The sequence below is a fragment of the Leishmania major genome, chromosome 32 (assembly GCF_000002725.2).
Source record: "Leishmania major strain Friedlin complete genome, chromosome 32".
Taxonomy (NCBI): domain Eukaryota; phylum Euglenozoa; class Kinetoplastea; order Trypanosomatida; family Trypanosomatidae; genus Leishmania; species Leishmania major.
In genome coordinates this window covers 1117941-1137615 of record NC_007273.2, presented here as the reverse complement: position 1 = coordinate 1137615, position 19675 = coordinate 1117941, and the positions used below count along the sequence as shown (strand labels likewise).

Below are 19675 nucleotides of genomic sequence, written 5' to 3'. Positions count from 1 at the left end.
GTGAGCCTCGACGTCCTTTTTTTTCGCTGTTCGCCTTGTTTGAGCAGGCAGGTGCACACATGCACATGTGCTCGCAGCCACGTGTGTGTGTATGTGTGTGCGTGTGTTGCAAGACACTAAGGCGAGGTGCGGAGCGGTTCCACTGGAAGTGAGGGCGAGAGCACGTTTGGTAGCAGAATTACACCCTCGCTCGAGGCATCGGGAGCTGATCTTCCTTGCGCCTGCTTCCATCTTTAAAGGAGAGCGGAAGCTTGTGCTGGCAGAGGGTGGAGGGGGCGCCATCGAAACAACAATAAGAACAACAGAGACTGCGTCTTGCAAACGGGGCAGGTGCTTGTTGCACCCTCTCTCTCTCTCGTGTGTGTGTGTGTTTGCAGTTGTGCCATCCCTTCTTCCCTTCAAAGTGGAGCTTGCACCTTCAGCCGATCGCATGCCTTCCACAAGCGACGTGTTCTTTTTGCTTCCTTGCACACCTACACCTGCACGTATATATGCTCTCTTTCTCTTTCCTCGCCACCTTCTGGCGGCTTTTCATTGCTCACTGCCGTCCTCTCTCCCTCTTCCACCATGACACACACACACACACACACACACATACCTTCCTCCTGGACGTACTGTTCAAACACAGGTAGTATGCGGGATACGTAAGCACCCTCCACCTCCTCCCTCTCCCCCTCACCAATCTACTTAACACGCAATAAAAGGCTCGCTCTGTGCACGCATACAGGCACACTCCTTCGCACACGCGCATAAATCCCCTCCGCGGACACGCACACGCATACGCATAGGAAAACAAAACCACGTCGTTCTCTGCCTTGATATTTGCACTTTCTCTTCTTCGATCTTGCTGCATGTTTGACCGTCTGCGGTGAGTGCCCCCCCCCTCCCGCTTTCTCTTTCTGTCCTTCGTTTTGTATTTTCATTTTGCGCATATAGCAAAAGGCCAGCATATCTGCCCTTGTGTGTGTGTGTCTATACCGCACCGTCATACAGCGACGGACGAGAGGCGCCCACAGAACACACGGGGTCTCGCTGTCTTCGGCCCCCCTCTCCCCTCGACGTGTTTGTCAATCGGTACTTGTGTCGTTCTCGTCGACGACACATAGACACACACACACACACACACACACACACACACATACGAAAACGCACGTACGAGTCACTGCTCTTTGACTTACTACCTCTCAATTACTACTGCTGCTGACTCCTTTTCAACTTGTTCATTCTGCTTCACTGTCTTTGTCTTGGTATCAGTGTTTTATCAGTGCTCTCTTCTAATTTTGTTCTCAATTCAACCCGTCGCTCCCCTCTGTCTCACGCCCACCCAACCCAACCGACGGGAGCTTGGTCGACTCACTGTTGTTTTGCGCCACAGTTGCGGTGGGCGCTTCTTTTGTTCTTTGTTATCATTTTCTTGTATCTTTTTTTCGGGTGCGTGCGGCTCGTGGGCTTTCGTGATCTGAGCTGCCTCCCTTTCTCTCTCATTTTTTCTTCTTTGTCTGGTTGTCTTTGTCTTCTGCGCTGCGGCCTCTCCATCTACCCCCTTCTGCTGCCTTTCCAACTCCTCAGAAGCACGTCCAGCCAGAGTTTTGCCCCTGTCCCACCGCCGCTCTTCGTCATCTTGCCTACCATTCGTTGATCATATCTCTGTTCACACCTTCTCTTTTGACGGTTTCTCTCCCGTCCGGTCAGAAGCGCACGAGAAGGGACGCAGACGCGCTCCCACAGCCTTCTACTCTCCCTCTAGCTACCTCCAGATTACGTACGCGTGCATCGCTATTCGCTTCCGGTTGCCTTCTCCACTTTCTCGAGCCACCCCATTGACATAGGTAGCGAGGTAGCCGCGGCCTCCGCTTGTTTGTGTGCTCGTTCGCGTGCGTGCATGCAGCGCCATCGTTCAGCCATTGCGTACCTGTTCTACTTCCTTTTTCCAGGCATTTTTTTATATCTCTTCGCTCGTTCTTGGGACTTGGTGCCAGCGGCCTGCGAAGTAGTGAAGCATCCGTAACGGAACGAGCGCCTACCACGTAGGGGGAGAGGGGTTCAGCGGAAGCAGGAGGGGAACACACACGCGAAAAGAATAACGACGGCGTGAACACTGGCGCACATTTGTGTTGTACTCATTTTTGTCGTTTTTTTTTGTGTGTGAGATCTCCCTCTTGTCTGCTTCCGCATATCCAACGTCACGCAGGCGACTCAGAACTAAACGAGGGGGCTGCAAGAGCTGCGAGAACAAAGGGAAAGTAACAAAAAGTAGAACTGGCAGCTCAGCTCAAGACAGTGTAGAGGTCATCGTGACGTGGTGGGTGTGCTGTTGGAGTGGCTAGTGCGGAAAGGCGAGCATCGACGCATCAGCACCCACCCGCCCACATACGCCCATCACGTCGTCTCTCTTTTTCTCAGTGCCGCTGCGTTTTTTTATCCCTTTTCTCTCGCTCTGTGGAAAAAAGAAGACACCAGCACACACGCACGCAGACAGCGCTCCGCTCGCACATTTTGTTTTTCGTTACCCTTTACCTTGTTTACTTTTTTTTTAGTGCTGTAGACTACGGGGCTCGTCTCTCTCTCTTTTTCGCTGTTGTTTCGTCCGTCTTTTTGTTTAGCTTACTCTTGTGATATACAACTAACTGAGCTGCGTAAAAAGACGGGACAGCGTGCGAAGAGGGGCGGATTGGAAGTGGCAAGTAGAGACTACGGACGGTACAAGTGTGAGACCGTGCTACCAACATAGAGAGCAAGAGCGATTAAACAAAATAAGAAAAAAAACACGGAGGAGCCGCACACGAGCTCAGCACAGCGCATTGGAGTTGTCGCAGCCTCTGTGTCTTGCACTCTCTATTTCGTCGCCTCCTTCTAAGGTTCACCCGTTCTCTCTGTCTCCCCTCTCCTGTCCATCTCTCTCTGTGTTTGTGTGCATCTGCAACCGGGTGGGTTCGCGCGACTTTGGTTTCTTTGTTTTTTTCCGCTTGTGTCGTGCAGCCTTCTCTTACTCTCTCTTTCTCTTCCGCTCAAGCTTTCGTTGTGATCGCTTCATTGCCGGAGTGCTCCTCTCATTCGTCGGCATTTTCTTTTGGCTGCATAATTCGCACATAACTATATTTTCTTGATTCTTTATCGCCGTCTCCGTGTTTCGCCATCAACGTGGACGAAGTGGCACCGAAAAGGAGGGGAAGGTTGAACGCAGAGAGATCGCTAATATACACACGCAGGCGTGCGCCACCTTCGTACACGCGCACACCTGAAAATAGAAAGGTACCTTCATTTGTAGGTGATCCTATTTTCAAGTCAGCTGATTGGCTACGCAAGTACCCGGTAACGCTACTTTTTCTTTGGTTGTTTCGTTTTGATTTCTTGTGCTGCCTCCTCTTCCTCCTTGCTTTACACTTTCCCGTACGTGTTTGCGCGTGTGTCTCTCTGTCTCTCGAGCTCTGTTTGTGTGTATTTAGAAAGGACATAGGTGTGTGCGTGGGTGGGTGCTTGTAGCGCTACCGTCTGTTTCTGTGCGTGTATCGAGAGACATACCGTAGCGTTTTGATCTTGGGCCAGGTGTGTCTTCTGGGCTCATCGTCCCACCTGCAGGGGAGCGTCTTGGCTCTGCAAGCATCCGGTGTGTCCATTTTTTTATTTCAATATATACATATATATATATATATATATGTATCTTTGCTCATTTCGCTAGATTGCACAAGTGTGGCATTCGGCGCTCTCTTTATCTCTCTTCTGTTTTCGCCCCCCCTTTTCGTTGTACGTGTGCGTGAGAAGTGTTGATTCTGCATTGTCTCTCTTCCCTTTTTGTTTTCCCCTCCCCTCCACTCCCCTCCCCCTTTTTTGTGTGTTTGTTCGTTTCGCTGGTGAGCAGGTTGTTTTTTTTTTTGTGAGGTTTTGTTTCCTTTCGGGGTTGCCTTGCCTCGACTTTGTGCGCTCTTCTATCATTTGACTGCGCCTTCCTGTTGCGCCTACCTTCCTTGTGGTGGGAGGGCAGCGGTGTGAGTGTTGAGTACGGCCGTGATGCTTTCCTCTTCTGATCACAGAGAGGACAAGTCCCTGAGCAGCCATGGAGCAGGCTCGTCGAGCAGGGTAGAAACGGCGGCCGCTGCGTCGAGTCCACCCACGAGCCCGTGCGCTTCTTCTTTCCCTGACGAGGGCGCAGTGGTGCCGCGAAGCTGCGATCGCAACTCCTCCTCGTCGACGCGCCCGACGTCCCCGTGGCTGGATCGCCGTAGTTCCACCTCCACAAGTCTAGACGCCGACGACGAGGCCGACGAGCAATCTCCAGCGAATCCGTCAGAGGCTGCACCGACGCCGTCGCCCTTGCCAGCGCTCACTTTGGACTACGGTCACCGTCAGCGGACGGCAAGCGACGGCTGCCAGGATGCATCCCAGTACGCGGCAAATGACACTGGTGAAGTTGCTGATGCGAATCCCACAACGAACACAAATCCAGATATGCAGGAAAAGCTTCAGTCGGCCGTGCCCGCGGATGCCGCTGCATCAAGGGCGAAGGGGAGTGGTGCACTCGTGCAGGCTTTTGTGCGGCGGAGGTCCATGAAACCAGGCCCCTCGCCAAACTCGCCTCACCTCGAGCTGGGAAGCAGCGAAACTGCACCCCGCTTCTCGTCAAAGCCCTCCTTTTCCGAAGCTCTACTCCTCTCTGCGAAAGCTTGCGCTCCATCGGTGCAGCCCACGAGTACCCCTACGCGCAGTCCCCCTGGAGAAGTGGCAGCAGGCACACGTGCTCCTGCTGCAAGTGCGGTGTCTACAGACTCAGTTATACCCGCTCAGGCACACAGGTCGCACGACGACAGCGACGACGTCACCAATGGAAGTGGCACCTCAAGCCCGCTGGCCCTCTCCCCATCACTTGCGGCAACAACGACCGAGTCGCTGGGAGGCCTGCCAGTCCTGCACACCTCTGGTACACCACCGTCTCCGCTGGCTAGGCGACTGCGACTGCCCTCGCGGACGGTGGTGGAGCTGCAGCACTTCGGCTGCTGCGTCTTCTTCTTCCCGGCCCCGTTTGTGTCGTGGCTGTTTCCGCTGGTGGGTCACGTGGCCATCAGTAACGCTGAAGGGTCGCAACTGTACACGTTCGAGTCGTCTTACTACGTCCGCGAGGAAAAGCTCATATCGGTTCTGGATCGCGTGCTGCGTGAAGAAGGGCAGGAGCAGCACGCCGCCTCGCTGCTGCGAGAGGCACCGCACGTGGGGAGCCGAGTGGACCTGTCCGCGCTCCCCACGACGACCTCTCTGCACTCCTCTACGGGGTCACAACTGCCGGGGATGCCAATGGCGAGCGATGCCTCGGCTTCAGACACAGCCGTGACGTCGCCATCCGATGCGAGTGCAGGGTCGCGGCTACGGTGCAGGCCGACAAGTCCGGTGTTCCCCCCACACTGTAGTGCACGCCCACCGCGGCGCGCGGGGAGACCAAGGTCAGCGGCTGGCGCACCAGCTTCCGGCCACGCGCACACGCAGTGCGTCCGCATTTGGGATCTTAAGCCGCTGCTGATGGAGAGTCGCGGACGTCGGACCCGTCGCACGCCGTGCGGGTTAACCACTCAGGGCGGTAAGCAAGCCGCTGCAGTGCTGTGGGAGCGCTTGCAGGAACTGTTGCAACCGACAGAGGTCTCCACTGCATCGGTCCAGGGAGCATCGCCTGCAGGCGGTGCCGCAAGTAAAGCATTGTCGCCCACTCCCCCGACGTTGAGCGTGAAGCGTCGGTACGCGTCAGAGTACCACAGCGACGATGCGGATGGCATCCGGTCAGCTCCCGGCATGAGCAGCAGCGGCGAGGAAGAGGGGGAGGAGTACGAGCTGCTGGACGCAGAGACAGCTCGCTTCTACAACAGGAACCTTAATGCAACCATCCGCCTCTTCCGTGGCAGCGCTGACGGCAGCATCAACTCACCCGATGTCGTGCTGCAGCACCACAGCTCTTTCTCTTTTGTGGGCTTCGTGCTGGAGGCGTGTGGTGTGGGTAGCCAGGGAAAGCCGAGCAGCGCCGTCTCCGCGCCGAAATCACCCGCGAAGGAGGCAGCTAACGGTGGAAGCGCAGCTGCATCCGCAAGTCCCCCCGCTGCCGCGAACAGGCCAGCGACCGCTTCCGCATCCGATGACGCTGTGCCCGGCGAGAGCCTCAACTCTGAAGGAGAGATTCACTGGGGTGTGATGAAGCTGCTCTTCCACGTCTCCGTCTTCGGCAAGTGGCATCGTGGTGAGCGACGCCTGTGGCGCGTGGTGCACGGCGGCAGCATCACAAGTGCTTCCATTCTCTGGGCGGCGATCATTGCCTTGGCGTACCACTACTTCAAGATCCTTTTCTTTTGAAAGAGGACCCGCGTTGCGTGAATGGCTGGTTTTAGCAGTGGGGTGGCGGAATGGGAAAGGGGCACAACCCAAGAACAGAGAGAGAGAGAGCGAGGGGCGGCGCTAGGCAGGACGGCTCTCAAGTTCAACGAATCAGAAGCCAAGGTAGTGTGGGGGAGCGGATAAGGAGGCACCACGCCTTTTCTTTTTTCGGTGTGCTGCGTCGAAATCCTCCAAGACAGCGATGATCGCATGTACTTACTCGGCAGGCTCTGCAAGAACGAGCTCCCCACTCTTTTCGTCAAAACTCTTCGCGGCCTCTGGAGAGCGGCTCATCTCTCCACTGTCGCTGCTGTTTCTGCAGCTGGGAGGCTGCCATTCCTCTACATTTGTGTGGCTCGCTCTCTTCTTCCCCTCACATCCGTTTCCACCGGATACTCGCTTGATCACCTTGGGGTTTCTGTATTTTGCTGTTTGCCTTTTTCCCGCGTTCTGCCAAGCATGCATATATATATATATATATATGTTTGTGGGCTTGCGTTGTGTGCCTGTCTCCTTACCTGTATTTGGTTTGCTTCTTTACCCTTCCCTTCTTCTGTTTCATTCCCTGCTGCTCGCTGTTGCTGATGCTGCTGCTGACGATGGTGGTGGTAGGCTGCACCAGCCCATGGATGCATATATGCGTGCTGGTGCCTCTCTATGCGGGTGCTCTTTCTTTCTCTTGTTTTATCCGCTCTGCTTCCCACCGGTTATGTTGCTCTTCACCTTTGCTCTTCTCTGGTGATATTATGTGCATGTGCAGCAGCGGCAGCAGCGGTGCCGGCAATACGAACGCCGCCGTCGGGGCTTTGAGGACGCACGCTTTCATCGTGAACGGCGGGAAAAACGCGGACGGCACATGTATTGTCTCTGTCGCCTCCTTGCCTACGCTAACGGGACCTCTCGGTTTTCTACTTTTCCTCCGCTTCCCTCTGTCGTCATCGAGAAGGCAAAGCGGTGGCGGCTTTTTCCGAGCGACAAAATATGTTTCTGCGCGGCTGACCGGCGGCTGATCAAGGTGATTGCTCAAACGAGAACACGTTCACGCACGTGCGCTGAAAGCGCAACCCACCCGTGCCTACGTAGACGCAGACACACACACACACACACACGCACACACACACGCACGCTTGGCGTCCACTTGCCCTCGAATGGCCACCCCATCACCTCTCTCACATCGCGTGTAACAGTTTACTCTTCTTGCACATCTCTCTTCTTCTCTACCGCGCTCTTTCCATCGGACCCTTTCGGCTTCATCTTGTCGTTCTTGCATACCGCTGTCGCGGCGTTTGTCTTCTGGCAACGGGCTCGCACGCGCCCCCTGCCCCACCCACGAATCAATAACCACGTAAAGGGTTCACTGTTGCCACGGAGTAAAGGCTCAGATTATCGATTCACTTTCATGCCAGTAAGCGATCCAATACGGAAGATTCGTAGAAACCGCATAACAGACCGCGACCAACGTCGTAGCCCTGACGAATCACGTACATGCATACACCCCTCTCCTGTGTCCCTCAAGGCCTTCCCATTAAGTTTTGTTTATCCGTGTTGTTCTCGTTCTCCTCCCATTATCTATTCGCAAAACATACATATACGCCCAAGAGGCGTTCGTGAGGTGCTCGTGGATCCCACTTCTTTACATACATGTGTGCATCTCGTCACTGTTTCTTTCATTTCCTTGGCTCGTTTTTTTTTTGTTTTGACGCTCGCGTATTGTGCGCCGGGGCCGCAGTGGTCTCTGTGCAGCAGCACACTTTCTTCCCTCTCTTTCTGCTTCTTCTTTCAGTTACGAAATGGACGGTTACAGAACGCCCGCGGGCCCCCCTTTGCAGGTGGGCCCGGCACGCAACCGTATCGGTCTCACCAATATTCAGATGCGGACGGTGACCGTCTGCATCATTGGCCCAGCTGTCCTCGCCTGGAGCGGCTATTCGGAGCGCTGCGCCACAGTTCTCAGCTTCTTCGCCACGTTCATGTGCGGCATCGAGTGGAGCGGCGTTAAGCGCCACCTCAAGGTCGCACTGCTTATGTCAATGGATAATACAGCGATGCCCAAGCCTCAATCGCCGGTGCCGCCTCTCACAATGCTGGTCGACCTGGTCGCTCGACCGCCGCCGCCATCGCCTTGCATTGAAGGGGTGCCACTCTGCCCCGAAGAGTACGAACTGCCAGTGGCGCCCATCTCCCTCTACAATGTTCTGAAACACCTTGGGTGGGCGCTGCTGCCGCTTGCTGCATATAGTGGCGAGCAGGTTTTTCTTGTCACGCTCGAGCTCTACTTCGTCGTCTTCGTCGTTGTGACGCTGACGGCGCATAATCGGCTGGAGCTCAAGGTGGAGCACGCGATGAAGCGGCTGAGCCAGCAGTTGTCCTCCGACTCGCAGGACAGCTCGCGTGGCGCCCCCACCGCCGCGGCAGCATGCAAGACCGAGCCGGACCTGCCTCGGACGGACGATAGTGTGGCGAAGAAGGAGCGGGTGGCCAAGGCACAGCGCGACTACTTTCTCTTGATGGAGCTGCACATGATCGCAGAGCGGCAGCCAACAGAGCAGTTCCTTGATTTTTGCCTTGATATCTTTGGCATCGTGTGGATTGCTGGCATCTCTACCCCGTTCTTTGTGTACCACATCACTGACGTCGGCGTGCCGTGGCTTTCCTCAACGTTGATCGGCAACTTCGCGAACGACATCGCCGCGCTGGTTGTGGGGCGCAGCCTCGCCATCCTGCGAGAGCGATACGGGGAGATCTACGATGTGACTGGCGAGGAGCCGCCAGCCACTGGGGCGGCGAACCAGCCGAGGAAGCGGCCGCTAAAGGAAGCGAGTGGGCTCGTGAGAATGCTGCTGCGCAGTCCGCACCATCTTAACCGTGCCATTAGCCCGAACAAGTCAGTGGAGGGTGCCGTGGCAGGTGTGATTATTAATGCATTCAGCTTTGCCGGCCTCATGTTCTGGTTTTACCGGGGGCTGTTTGCTGCGCCGGCGGCAAACGTTGTGGACCCAGCGTTCCAGAACGTTGCTCTGTGGCTACTCCTCGGCACCATCATGGGCGTGCTCGGCGTCTGCGGGGATCTACTACAGTCCCTGCTGAAGCGTGCTGCGCGCGTGAAGGATGCGGGCTTCATTATCCCAGGGCATGGTGGCATTCTGGATCGTGTGGACGGCATGTTGCTCGTTTTCCCGTTCATGCACTGTGCCCTGCGCGGCATCATGAGTCTGTCCAGTGACTCGGGAAATCGTCGCTCGTTCTTCGCGGCGTAGCGGGGCCGCTGCGCAGGCGCGAACTTTCAGATGCCACACTAAAGATGTTGCCTGTCTGAGTCATTGTCGTCAGCTCAGGCTACTGGACGGCCGCGGTGATAGTTGGGAACCAACCGAACAAGATACAAGCTTAACGTGCGTGCATCCGCTGCGAGGGGCACTTGGAGCTGTACATAAGGTGAACCCCTAGTACTTTCGATTTTTCGCTGCTGGGGCGGCGGCGCAAGGCGAAGATGTGAGGCGGTCACCGGCAGGCCTCCACTGTGTGCGGTGCTGGCGGCTTTGTGTGCGCGTGTGAGTGTGATGGGGGCGGAGGTCTGCATGTACCCACCTTGCGTTTCTTCGCTTTACAGCTTTCTTAGTTAGTTACCCTACGCGGATGTGGTGAGGGCACTTTGGTGTGTGGTGCCAGGGTCCCCTACCCTCACTCTGTGTGGAGACGCCAAGCAGCCCCCCTAGTTCCTGCCAACGCCAGAGCCACCTCTCGTGATGACAGGGTCAGGTGCCTAAGACGTAGAGGGGAGATCAGAGCGATGCATCGCTGCTGATGTGTCGGCGGTGGGATCTTGGATGGCGTTGCGTCGGAGCCACCTGCGACAGTGAACACGCCTGTGCCATCCATGTGATAGGCAGCGTGTCCGCGCGACTGGAAGTGCATCTCACCTCCGGTCCTCACACTGCCTGCTGGTGTGGGGAGTCTGAGCAACCCCGAGGGTGACGCGCATCAGGTGGCGATCGGCATATTGTGAACCGCTGTGAAGCGACCGGCGGAGAGGGTGGGTAGAATTCGAGGCAGGGGCCGTGCTCGGGTGACTGAGTCGGTGCATTGCTGTAGCATGTGTCCACGGCTGCTTTGCACGCCGCAAGGTGGGCCGGAGGCGGGTAGGTAGAGCACAGTTGAACTCCTGCTGTATGGCAGAGAATAGACACGTTGACGAACGGTATGTTTGGCACACAGTTTTGTTGTTTTTGCTTCTCGTTGCTCTCCGGGGGATGCATAGAAAGCCTGTGTGCGTATGAGAAGAGGGAACAGACGGGGTGTGAAGGCTGTGCTTGGTTATAGAAGCTGGGCTGAATTTCTCGCGCGCGTGCGTGTGTGCTCCTGTGCAGAAATGTAGGTGCATGTGCTCTTCTGTTGCTGCATGGCGTATCAGGCCTCACTGTTGAATGCCTTTCCAAGACTTACTCTTGTCGTTGACATATTTGTGCTTATTCATTCGACTTCGTTTTGCATGCCTCTACACGCATCGCACTGCCCTTTCCATGTTTTTTTTTGTGTGTTTTGTTATGCTTCGTCTGTTTTGGGATGTGGAGAAACTGACGCACACACACACACACACACGCACACTTGCACATGCATAACGCGCAGAGGTGAGGAGGAAACCCTAGACGAAAGCACACACAGACACACACATACACACGAATTACTCGCATGCGAGAAAGTCTTTTATGCGTTCATCTAGTCGCGCTTGTATACTTGTGATGTGTGGAGTTTACCCACCTCACATAAAGGCACCCGTTCCTCTTCCCTGTCCGCTGCTGTGTGTGATTCCATGCACTTCATCTTTTCGAACCGCCTCCGTTGCTCTGTTTTTTTTTTTTTTCAGATGGCTCCCGTCTGTGTCTCTTCCTCTTCCTGTGCGGAACACCTATGCACCGACATCCCCCATGCTCTATTCTTGATTGCATGGTACTCGTGCGCATGCGTGTGTTTCTGTATGTTTCTCTCTTTCTCTGTAGGTTTGCTATGAATACATATCCGCTCAAAGGCGCACGTGAGCTCTCTCTCTCTCTCTCTCGCTGTATTCAAGTACGAACAGTAAGAATAACCAACAGTAACCCTCCTCCTCCTCTTCCTCCAAGCCCCAGAGAACAAACTAGGGGAGGCCCACAAGGAAATGGTGTCCATCCGCTATGAGTAGAGTGGGTCCAGCGCGACTGTTTTTGTGCTTGCACCGGTGCATTGACTCGATTCGTCGTAGACTCTGTGTACGCATGAGAGGAGATCACTGTACCGCTGCTTCTTGATTTTATTATCGACACGTTGTGCCTATATTCTTGGCTGGTGACAGATAGAAGAGGAGCATCGTCACGTGGGCTAGCCTTGCACGCGGCCTGGTGTGCGTCACCTATAATGGCGAGAGCGATGCGCTTCATCCTCTTTCGTCGCGCCACTTTATGTGTGGTCGCCGTGGGGAGAGAGAGGTTTAAATTGCGCTGCTCCCGTGCTCTCCATTAAGAGAGATGTTCTGAAAGACCCCCTCGCTTCGCCTCCGGCAACCTCTCATCACTCTTTTCTGTTTTCTGTCTCTCCTCCGCCTTTCCGCTTTCGACGTCTTTCACTTGCAGCTTCCGTTACAGCTCCCGTGGCCGCCTGCGCACAAGAGCTGGACCGCGTCTCTGAAAAAAAAAAACGAGGAATCACCTTCGCTGAGAAGTTCACAGTATTCGTTGCCTTGCACGCATTCTTCGCCCGATCGTCTGTGTAGCTCACTCTTCCACCAACACACACACACACACACACACACACACACACACACCCGCCCAATCACACGCCCACGGGGTGCCGGCTTCGTCTTCGTCCAGCCACTTTCTGCGCACGACAACAAGAGGCTTTGCATCCAACGCAAAACAACAGCAACAAAGCATTCAACGCAGGAGAACCACTGGAAGAGCACCGCTTCTTCTACTCCAAAGCAGATAGACTGAGCGATCTGCTCCCGCACCCCCTCTCTTCCCACTCTCCCGCTTTCTCCTCCCACGCAACGCCGACTTGCTCACAGTCTGCGCTTCCCCTTCTTTCTCTTGTCTTTGCGCGTTTCTTTTCGATATTTTACCTCCTCCTCCTCCTCCGTGTTGACGTCATCGCACCTCTGCTTTCTCTGCGTTGGTATCGACCTCGTCCGTCGCGTAAGCTACCTTCCTTTACACTGCTGTCGCTGCTTCTTGTTTTTTTTCCCTCCTCGCCGAACTCTCTCACAACCTCTACGTGTGTGCGAGTGTGTGTGCCTGTGTGTCTCGGCACGCGTGAGCGTCGTCTGCTTGCTGCGTTATTGGCGTATCTTTCTCCGTTCGCGGCTGCTTTATCATTCTAATTTTTTTTCCTTTGTTCTCCGGCGTTGTGCGTTTTCTGTTGTGTTTGCAGTGCGAGGCCAGTACGTAGGTGCTGTGTGTTGGAGTGTTGGCGGGCCGCGGTACTCGCCTGCGCACTCGCGCTCGGCAGCGATCTTTCGCTTCCCCACGGTCCCGTTGTGCGGCCGGTGTTCCGCCTGAGGTGGCGCATTTCTTCGACTCTTGCTCTACCTTTCAAGTAGCACAGCAACACACACACACACACACATACATACATATATATATATACATGTATAGATATATAGTCTTACGTAGTCGTTCCTGAATCAGTAAGAATGACTCTCACCTCTGACGGCTCACCGCAGCATGCGGTGCCGCATGACGCACAGGAGTTGCACGACCGCACGCACGTTTATCTGTCTTCTGTGGCACCGACGTTGGACTCCATTGAGAACCTCCTGGCATTGTGGAACCGCTTCCGTGAAGTGTCCTCCACCGCCGGCAAGGTGCCGGAGGGCAGCAGTCTTCGCAAGGTTCGCATCGACCCTTTTACCGTTCTCAAGTCCCCACCGCTCATCTCGGAGGCGGAGATCGACCGCGCCGTCAAGCGGCTGACCGCGAAGGAGTTGAAGGCATTACACGACGAGTTTGAGCTCACTTGCGTCGACGACTTTGTGTACGTGAATTCGGATGAGGGTGATGAGGCGGATGCTGCGACGAGCGCTCAGGCTGCGACCCGCACTGTGCATTTCGCTGACGAAGCAGAAGGCGATAGGGAGGAGGGTGACGACCACGACAACGGTAGCAGGGGCACCTATGGCGCCGGTGCGGTGCAGTGGAAACGTGCGGGGGAGAGGACGTCCTGCGCACTGGGTGAGGCATCACCGCCGCCTGCCGCCAACGTCACGACTGCCTTGGCCGACATGTCAGCCACCTCGCGAGCGGCCGCTCTTTTTGAAGGGAACACGGTTACAGTCGATGCCCTCCGAGCCACGGTCGGTGGTGGCGGTTGCAGGTCCGGCGCATCCTCCGCCCACTTCTTGGCTTCGGACGCTGACCCGCTGATGCCCTCCGATGATGCGCAAACGCCGCCGGTGATCTCGCTGGAGGAGATGTCACCTTCCTCGATAGCCGCCATTGCTGCTGCCCGCGGGGAGGCGACGAACGACGACGCCTCTGGCCCCTCCTCCTCGCGACTGGCCGCCACCTTCTCCGCCGCTGCCAACAGCGCGTCCGACTTGCCGGCCGGATGTACCGTGGAGCTGGAGTACAGAACCGACCACTGGATCCCCAGCTCTACCCGGCGCGCGCTGCAGGGGGAGGCAGGGGCTAACATCACTCTAACCACCGCCGCGACGCACACGGACACGATTCACGCTACGACGATGAAATGCAGCGCGGCTCCAGCAGCTGAGAGCGCCGCCGCCAGCACCACGGAGAGCGACGAAGATGAGGATGAAATCCGCTCCTTCACTACCTTTTCACGTATGGCGCTCGCCGATCATGCGCGGCGGCTGGGGTCGCGGCAGGCGGAGGAGGGCGCATCACTGCACCCCACAGCTCTGCAGCGAGCATGGACGGTCCATGAGAGCAAGAGGACGGGCACTGAGGCATACCATGATGCCGATACCCCTCGAGCAACGAATAGACCCGCCGCCTCGGCCACTCCAGCGCCTTCCACTACTCCCTTATCTTCGCAGCCTGGGGGTACGGCGAAGGCTGATCTCACCCGCGAGCGCAACGCCTTCGTCCGGATGCGTGTCCGTGATGTTCTCCTTGCCAACCGGGTGCGCGCCATGGACACGTCTGTGCTTGGCGCTGCCTTCTTTGCGAAGATGGACACCGCCTGGAATGCCGCCGCCGATCAGACCACGCCTGTATTGCAGAGGCTCGATGAGCTTCTGTGTGAGTCGAGCGCGCTGCTGCACACGCTGGAGGTTATGGATCACCAGGCGTACCGGGAGCGGGTCATGGACCCCACCCAGTACCTGTGCGTCCCGCGGTACAGCGTCTCCTGCGCAGTTGCAGACTGCCACACGCCCTTCTCTGCCACCGTCACGCGTGTCATGTGCGGACGGTGCGGACAGCTCTTCTGCCCCAAGTGCTGCGCCGAGCGAGGGGTGGGACCCGATGTGAAGTGCGAGGGCCAGCGCTACTCGCTTGGCTGGGAGCCGCTGTGCCGCGTATGCTATCAAATGTGCCGCGACAGCCAGCAGAAAGTAGTGGAGGAGCGCAATCACGTACTGATGATCGCGAACCAACCTTCCAACGGCGGACACGCAGGGGAGGCGGCAGACGAGGAGAGGAATGCGCGTCACGCCGCTGCTGGAGAGCTGAGCTTGAAGCAGGCGGTTCTTTTTGGCGCTTACTGCGATGAGCACCGCTGCCTCAGCGACGGGCTTCCTCCCTTCTACGTGATCCAGCGCAGCGCCAACGAGACGGTGAGCTTCTGGGATATACTCGGCTACCACTTCGCCAAGACGCAGGGCACCCTTCGGCGCGGCTGGCAAAGCGCTGGAAACTTGGCGACGCAAGCAGTGAACAGCGCGGCGCAGATGATGTCGCGGCGCAAGGGTACGCTGCGTTAGCGAGCTCGAAGGCATGTGAGTGGTGGCGGGTGCACCAAAGACTCTGCCCCTACACGACTGCACGATTATGCAGCCAGGGAAAGGCGAACGCAAAGAAGCAAAACGTGTGGCACGCAGACATGCGAGGGAAACACAGAAACACACCTGTATTTGCTGTGGTGTCCGTGAGAGTATCTGACCAGTGCGGATGCTGCACCGCATTCCTCTGCCTTCACTTCCACTGCCCCGTATATATTGTCTATCACGGCCTCTCTCTGTTTGAGTTGGTGTCAGAGGAGCCTCATACCAGCATGGTGTAGGCATACCTGCATAAAGCTATGTACATGTGTATATGTACGTAAAGGGTGTGGCCCTGCTGAAAGAGAGGGAGGAACCCCCGAAAAAACAAAATGTATCTTGTGCGTTTTCCTCAAGGTTGGTTTCGGCTGTTCTTGTGCGTGTCTGCATGGAGCGCTGTCTCGCGTGCGCGTGTGCGGGTGTGTACATCTCTCCTCGGCTGACTTGTGTCTTCTCTGTTTCCTTGCTTACTTGTGCTTGTGTGCGTTGGCTTGCCGCCTGCAAGGTGCTTTCCATTCATGTCGACTCCCTCTTCGTTTCTTGTCCGTTGCTGTTCGTCTTGCCTTGCTTTCTGTGGCCGTGCGTGCTTCCAGGCACGTGTTGCGCGCCGGGCTCTCAGGATTGACGAGCGGCGTCGCGTTGTTGTTGATGCTGTCGCTGGGCATGTCGCGTGTACGTATGCGCGGGCATGCGCTGATCCGCTTAGGTATATCTAAACTGCTTGTGCTTGCCTCTTCGAGTGGGGAATCCGTGGTAAAGAATTAGGGCAGTCACAAGCACGCGCATGTGTATGTCTGCCCTTCTTTCTCTCTTTCTAACAGGGGAGCGGAACGGGGGGGTGCGCGAAGGGATCATCTGCGGCGTATGAAGGGAGTGGGGCGGAGGAGGCCGCCTCTTATTCGCCTTTGTGTCCGCCCCCCTCCTTCACTGTGCACGTCTCACATTTGTGTGGAAGGAAAAGGAAGAGCGTCAAGGAAGCGAGCCTGCAGCGAATGAGGGGAAGAACTCGCGGCATCAGGGCTGAGCAGGCGAGCAGGTGTCATGGGTACGGGGAGGGAGGGCTCACACAAGGAGCCTTTCTCTCTCTCTCACACACACGCACGTGCTCACGCACCCGTTCCTGTCTGCCTAACCTTCGTCCTCATGTCAGCCTTGTTTCTTTTCGCTTGCTTGGAGAGTCTGCCGAGCACGATGCAATGCGCTTTGAGCGTGCGAGCAGACTCTGTTCTCCTGCAAGTGGGTATGCGCGTCCAGTCTACGTGTCTATGCGTTAGCGTGCGCGCATCGAATTCGCATCGTGACTTTGATGCAGAGTCCCGCGCTCAAATCGGCTCCAGCATGCATAGCATCTGGCTTTCCTCGTCTTTTTTCTCCTTTGACACACTCTTTCTCCACTGCTGGTCTCATATTCTTGCACATCCTCGGACGTGTGCACTTGTATATGCATGCTAGTGTGTCTCCCTCCCTCTCTTCGGAGACGATCAAGTGCCACACACACACACGAGATCGATTCCCCCCTCTCCCTCTCTCGCGTCCCCCTGTGACTGGCAGCTAAGGAGGATACACTCGTCGATACTCGTGTAAGCACTCGTGTCAACTCCCTCCCCTCCCTCTACATCTCACGTAGGCAAGAATGCCAGTGAAGCCGCAGTTCACATGGGAGCAGACGGGCGAGGACGTGCTCCTGCAAATCACCATCAAAGGCTGCAAGAAGGACACGGTCGATGTTCTGATTGCCGACGTTTTCGTGAAGGTCAATGCGCCGCCGCAGTACTTGCTGGCGCTCGATCTGCTGCACGCGATCGATTCATCCAAGTCGTCACAGTACTTCACCAACGCTCAGGATGGCGTCATTCTGCACGTCAAGCTGCACAAGGCAGAGGTGGGCCGTGTGTGGGACGCTCTTAGCGTGCGTCAGTCCTCCGTCGGCAAACAGGCATTGCTGCAGCGGCGACAAGAGTCGATGCAAAGAGCGGAGCAGCAGTACCGGGCACAGCTGGATGCACGCGTGACACAGCGTGAGACGGAGAAGCGTCGTATGCTGGAGGCCCAGTGGGAGGTGGAGAAGGCGCAGCGCGCGCAGATCGAGCAGCGTGTGAAGGCGGAGAAGGACGCCGCGGAGACGGAGCTGTACGCGTGGGAGGACAGCTACACGACTCCAGCGGCGGACACAGCCTCCGCTTCACCGTTACCACTCGATAACACCAAACTCGCGAGCCCTCTGCCGCATTCGGCGGACATCGCCGCTGTTGCTACTGCTGCCGCTGCGGCATCATCACCGCTGCCGGCGACGCCTGAGGCTGCTCCGCCTGTGGCGCCCGTATCGTCCTCGTCGGTCGCCACGCCGCCGGCGATTCGGCAGGCGGACACCGTCAACGTCACCATTGACTTTACACCGAAGACCTTTGCGATGCCGACGCGCTCACACGGGGATGAGGAGTACTACCGGCAGAGTCGCTACAAGCCGGTCTCGATTGAGGACACACCGATGTTCTGGAAGGAGCGGGCGGACAAGTGCTACGGCACGCAGCAGTGGAAGGCGGCGGCGAACGCGTACTCAGAGTCTATCAAGCGCGACGGCGCGTTCTTGACTTGCGTCATGAACCGGTCCGCGTGCTACCTGCAGATGGCAGACTACAAGAGGGCCATCGAGGACTGCTCGCTGGCGCTGACCATGCTGGCCAATACACCGGCGAGCGAGGTGACACAGGAGCGGTACCGAGGGCTCATGACGAAGCTCCACGCCCGCCGCGGCGCCGCCTACTGCTGGGCAGATGACCTCAAGAGCGGCGCGGCGGACCTGCGCATGGCGGCTGCCTATCGAGACCCGACAAGTGACGACGATGTAGCTGCCGACTTGGCAATGATCGAGGCTCAAATGAAGGAGCGCGGCATCACCGAGGTCGACGCGTGCGTCGACCCTCTTTCCACCCGCATGCAGGAGGCGGCGGCGCAGTATTACCAGGGCTCGTACGAGGCTGCCGAGGCCACCTACAGCGCCATCCTCAAGGAACAGCCCTTTCACATGAAGGCGCAGGGAAACCTCGCCGCTACGCTGCTGCGCGCGGGTAAGTTCACGCAGGCCCTTCAGGTTTGCGATGGCATCGTGCAGTTCTGTAGCGAAGCGGCTGCTGCGCTGGAGCAGCCCGGTGGGCTCGCGGGCGACCAGCTCGACAGCGACGATGAGGAGGACGAGGACGAGCCTGACTGGGCAGCGTCGAGCACAGAGAGTGCGCCGGAAGAAGTGGAGGGGGCAAGCAACAAGGACACCCTTGTCCGTCAGCGCCGCGCAGCGGCAAAGACGCTGGGCGAGCAGAGTGGCCACGTCTACATGCTGCTCAAGGCGTACGTGCGCAGCGCAGCCGCTCTGTGCGGAATGAAGGAGTACCACAAAGCGCACGGCTACCTTGAGCGCGCGCTGCGCATTACGCCGTACGACAACGACTTGCGCGAAGACTGCAACCGATTGGCTGAGAAGATTCGGATGGACACGCTCATCACCGCGTCTGCCGGCTCGGCACGAACTCAGAAGGCTGCTGTGTAAGGGCACGAGGGCACTGCTACTCCTCTTTTTATGTTTGTGTGTGTGTGTGTGTGTGTGTGCCTGCAACCCCTGTTTGCGGTGCTAAGCGGCACCGGCATTGCCGCTTCAGTCTCCTTCTCGAACACCAACACACGCCCGCACGCACCATCCTCTTTTACGCGCCACGGGCTGCGCGGAGGTATTCGTCTACCATCTTCGGTGTGTGGCTCCGTTTGTGGACGCCCGCTTGCGCCTGCACACCTGTCTGTGTATCGCTTCACTTCTGTGCGCTTCTTCGCTCCTTTCTTTGGTTGTTTGTCCTCGTCTCTTTCGTGTTCCCTTGTGATGTATGGCATGTGTGTGTGATGGACGGAGGGCCGACCACGAGAGAGGAAAGCGAGTTGGAGTGTGAGATGAAGCGTTGTGGCGCCTGATGACAGCTACAGTGCCGCGTGTTTTGGCCACGGTAAAGTTGTCTCGCTCTCGCTCGCTCTCCATGGAACCGACGCTGATGGTGGTGTTGTTGCATCGACTACCGTATTCGTTCCTCGGATCCGCTGCTTTTTTCTTCGTGTGTCTGTTCGTGGATGATGCGCTGGTGTCTCGAGCGTGTGCGACGTAGAGCAGCAGGGTGAAGTGGCAGTCACAGCGACTACGGTCGGTGGCGAATATGCGTGGGAAGGTGGCCATGGCGGTTCTCACAGACGTAGTGTCTACCTGCCCTCCACGCCGCTCCGCCTTCCCTCCCCTCCTTCCCCTTTTGCGAGATGTGCCGGTGCCAAGACTGCACCGGCACAGACAAACGCACGACATTGCACCAGCTGAAGTAG

At 57.0% G+C, this 19675-nt stretch overlaps 4 protein-coding genes across 4 annotated transcripts; all 4 read left to right on the top strand.

Moving 5' to 3' along the window:
- Positions 1 to 4545: 4545 nt before the first annotated feature.
- Positions 4546 to 6327, top strand: LMJF_32_2880 (hypothetical protein; the record flags this gene model as incomplete). Its single annotated transcript, XM_001685559.1, has 1 exon — positions 4546 to 6327. One exon carries the CDS (start codon positions 4546 to 4548, stop codon positions 6325 to 6327), a length of 1782 nt encoding a protein of 593 aa, XP_001685611.1.
- A 1811-nt stretch (positions 6328 to 8138) lies between these two features.
- On the top strand, positions 8139 to 9605 carry LMJF_32_2870 (phosphatidate cytidylyltransferase-like protein; the record flags this gene model as incomplete). Its single annotated transcript, XM_001685558.1, has 1 exon — positions 8139 to 9605. One exon carries the CDS (start codon positions 8139 to 8141, stop codon positions 9603 to 9605), a length of 1467 nt encoding a protein of 488 aa, XP_001685610.1.
- A 3407-nt stretch (positions 9606 to 13012) lies between these two features.
- Positions 13013 to 15265, top strand: LMJF_32_2860 (conserved hypothetical protein; the record flags this gene model as incomplete). Its single annotated transcript, XM_001685557.1, has 1 exon — positions 13013 to 15265. One exon carries the CDS (start codon positions 13013 to 13015, stop codon positions 15263 to 15265), a length of 2253 nt encoding a protein of 750 aa, XP_001685609.1.
- A 1690-nt stretch (positions 15266 to 16955) lies between these two features.
- Positions 16956 to 18866, top strand: LMJF_32_2850 (conserved hypothetical protein; the record flags this gene model as incomplete). Its single annotated transcript, XM_001685556.1, has 1 exon — positions 16956 to 18866. The coding sequence occupies one exon, from the start codon at positions 16956 to 16958 to the stop codon at positions 18864 to 18866; it is 1911 nt and encodes a 636-aa protein (XP_001685608.1).
- Positions 18867 to 19675: the final 809 nt, after the last annotated feature.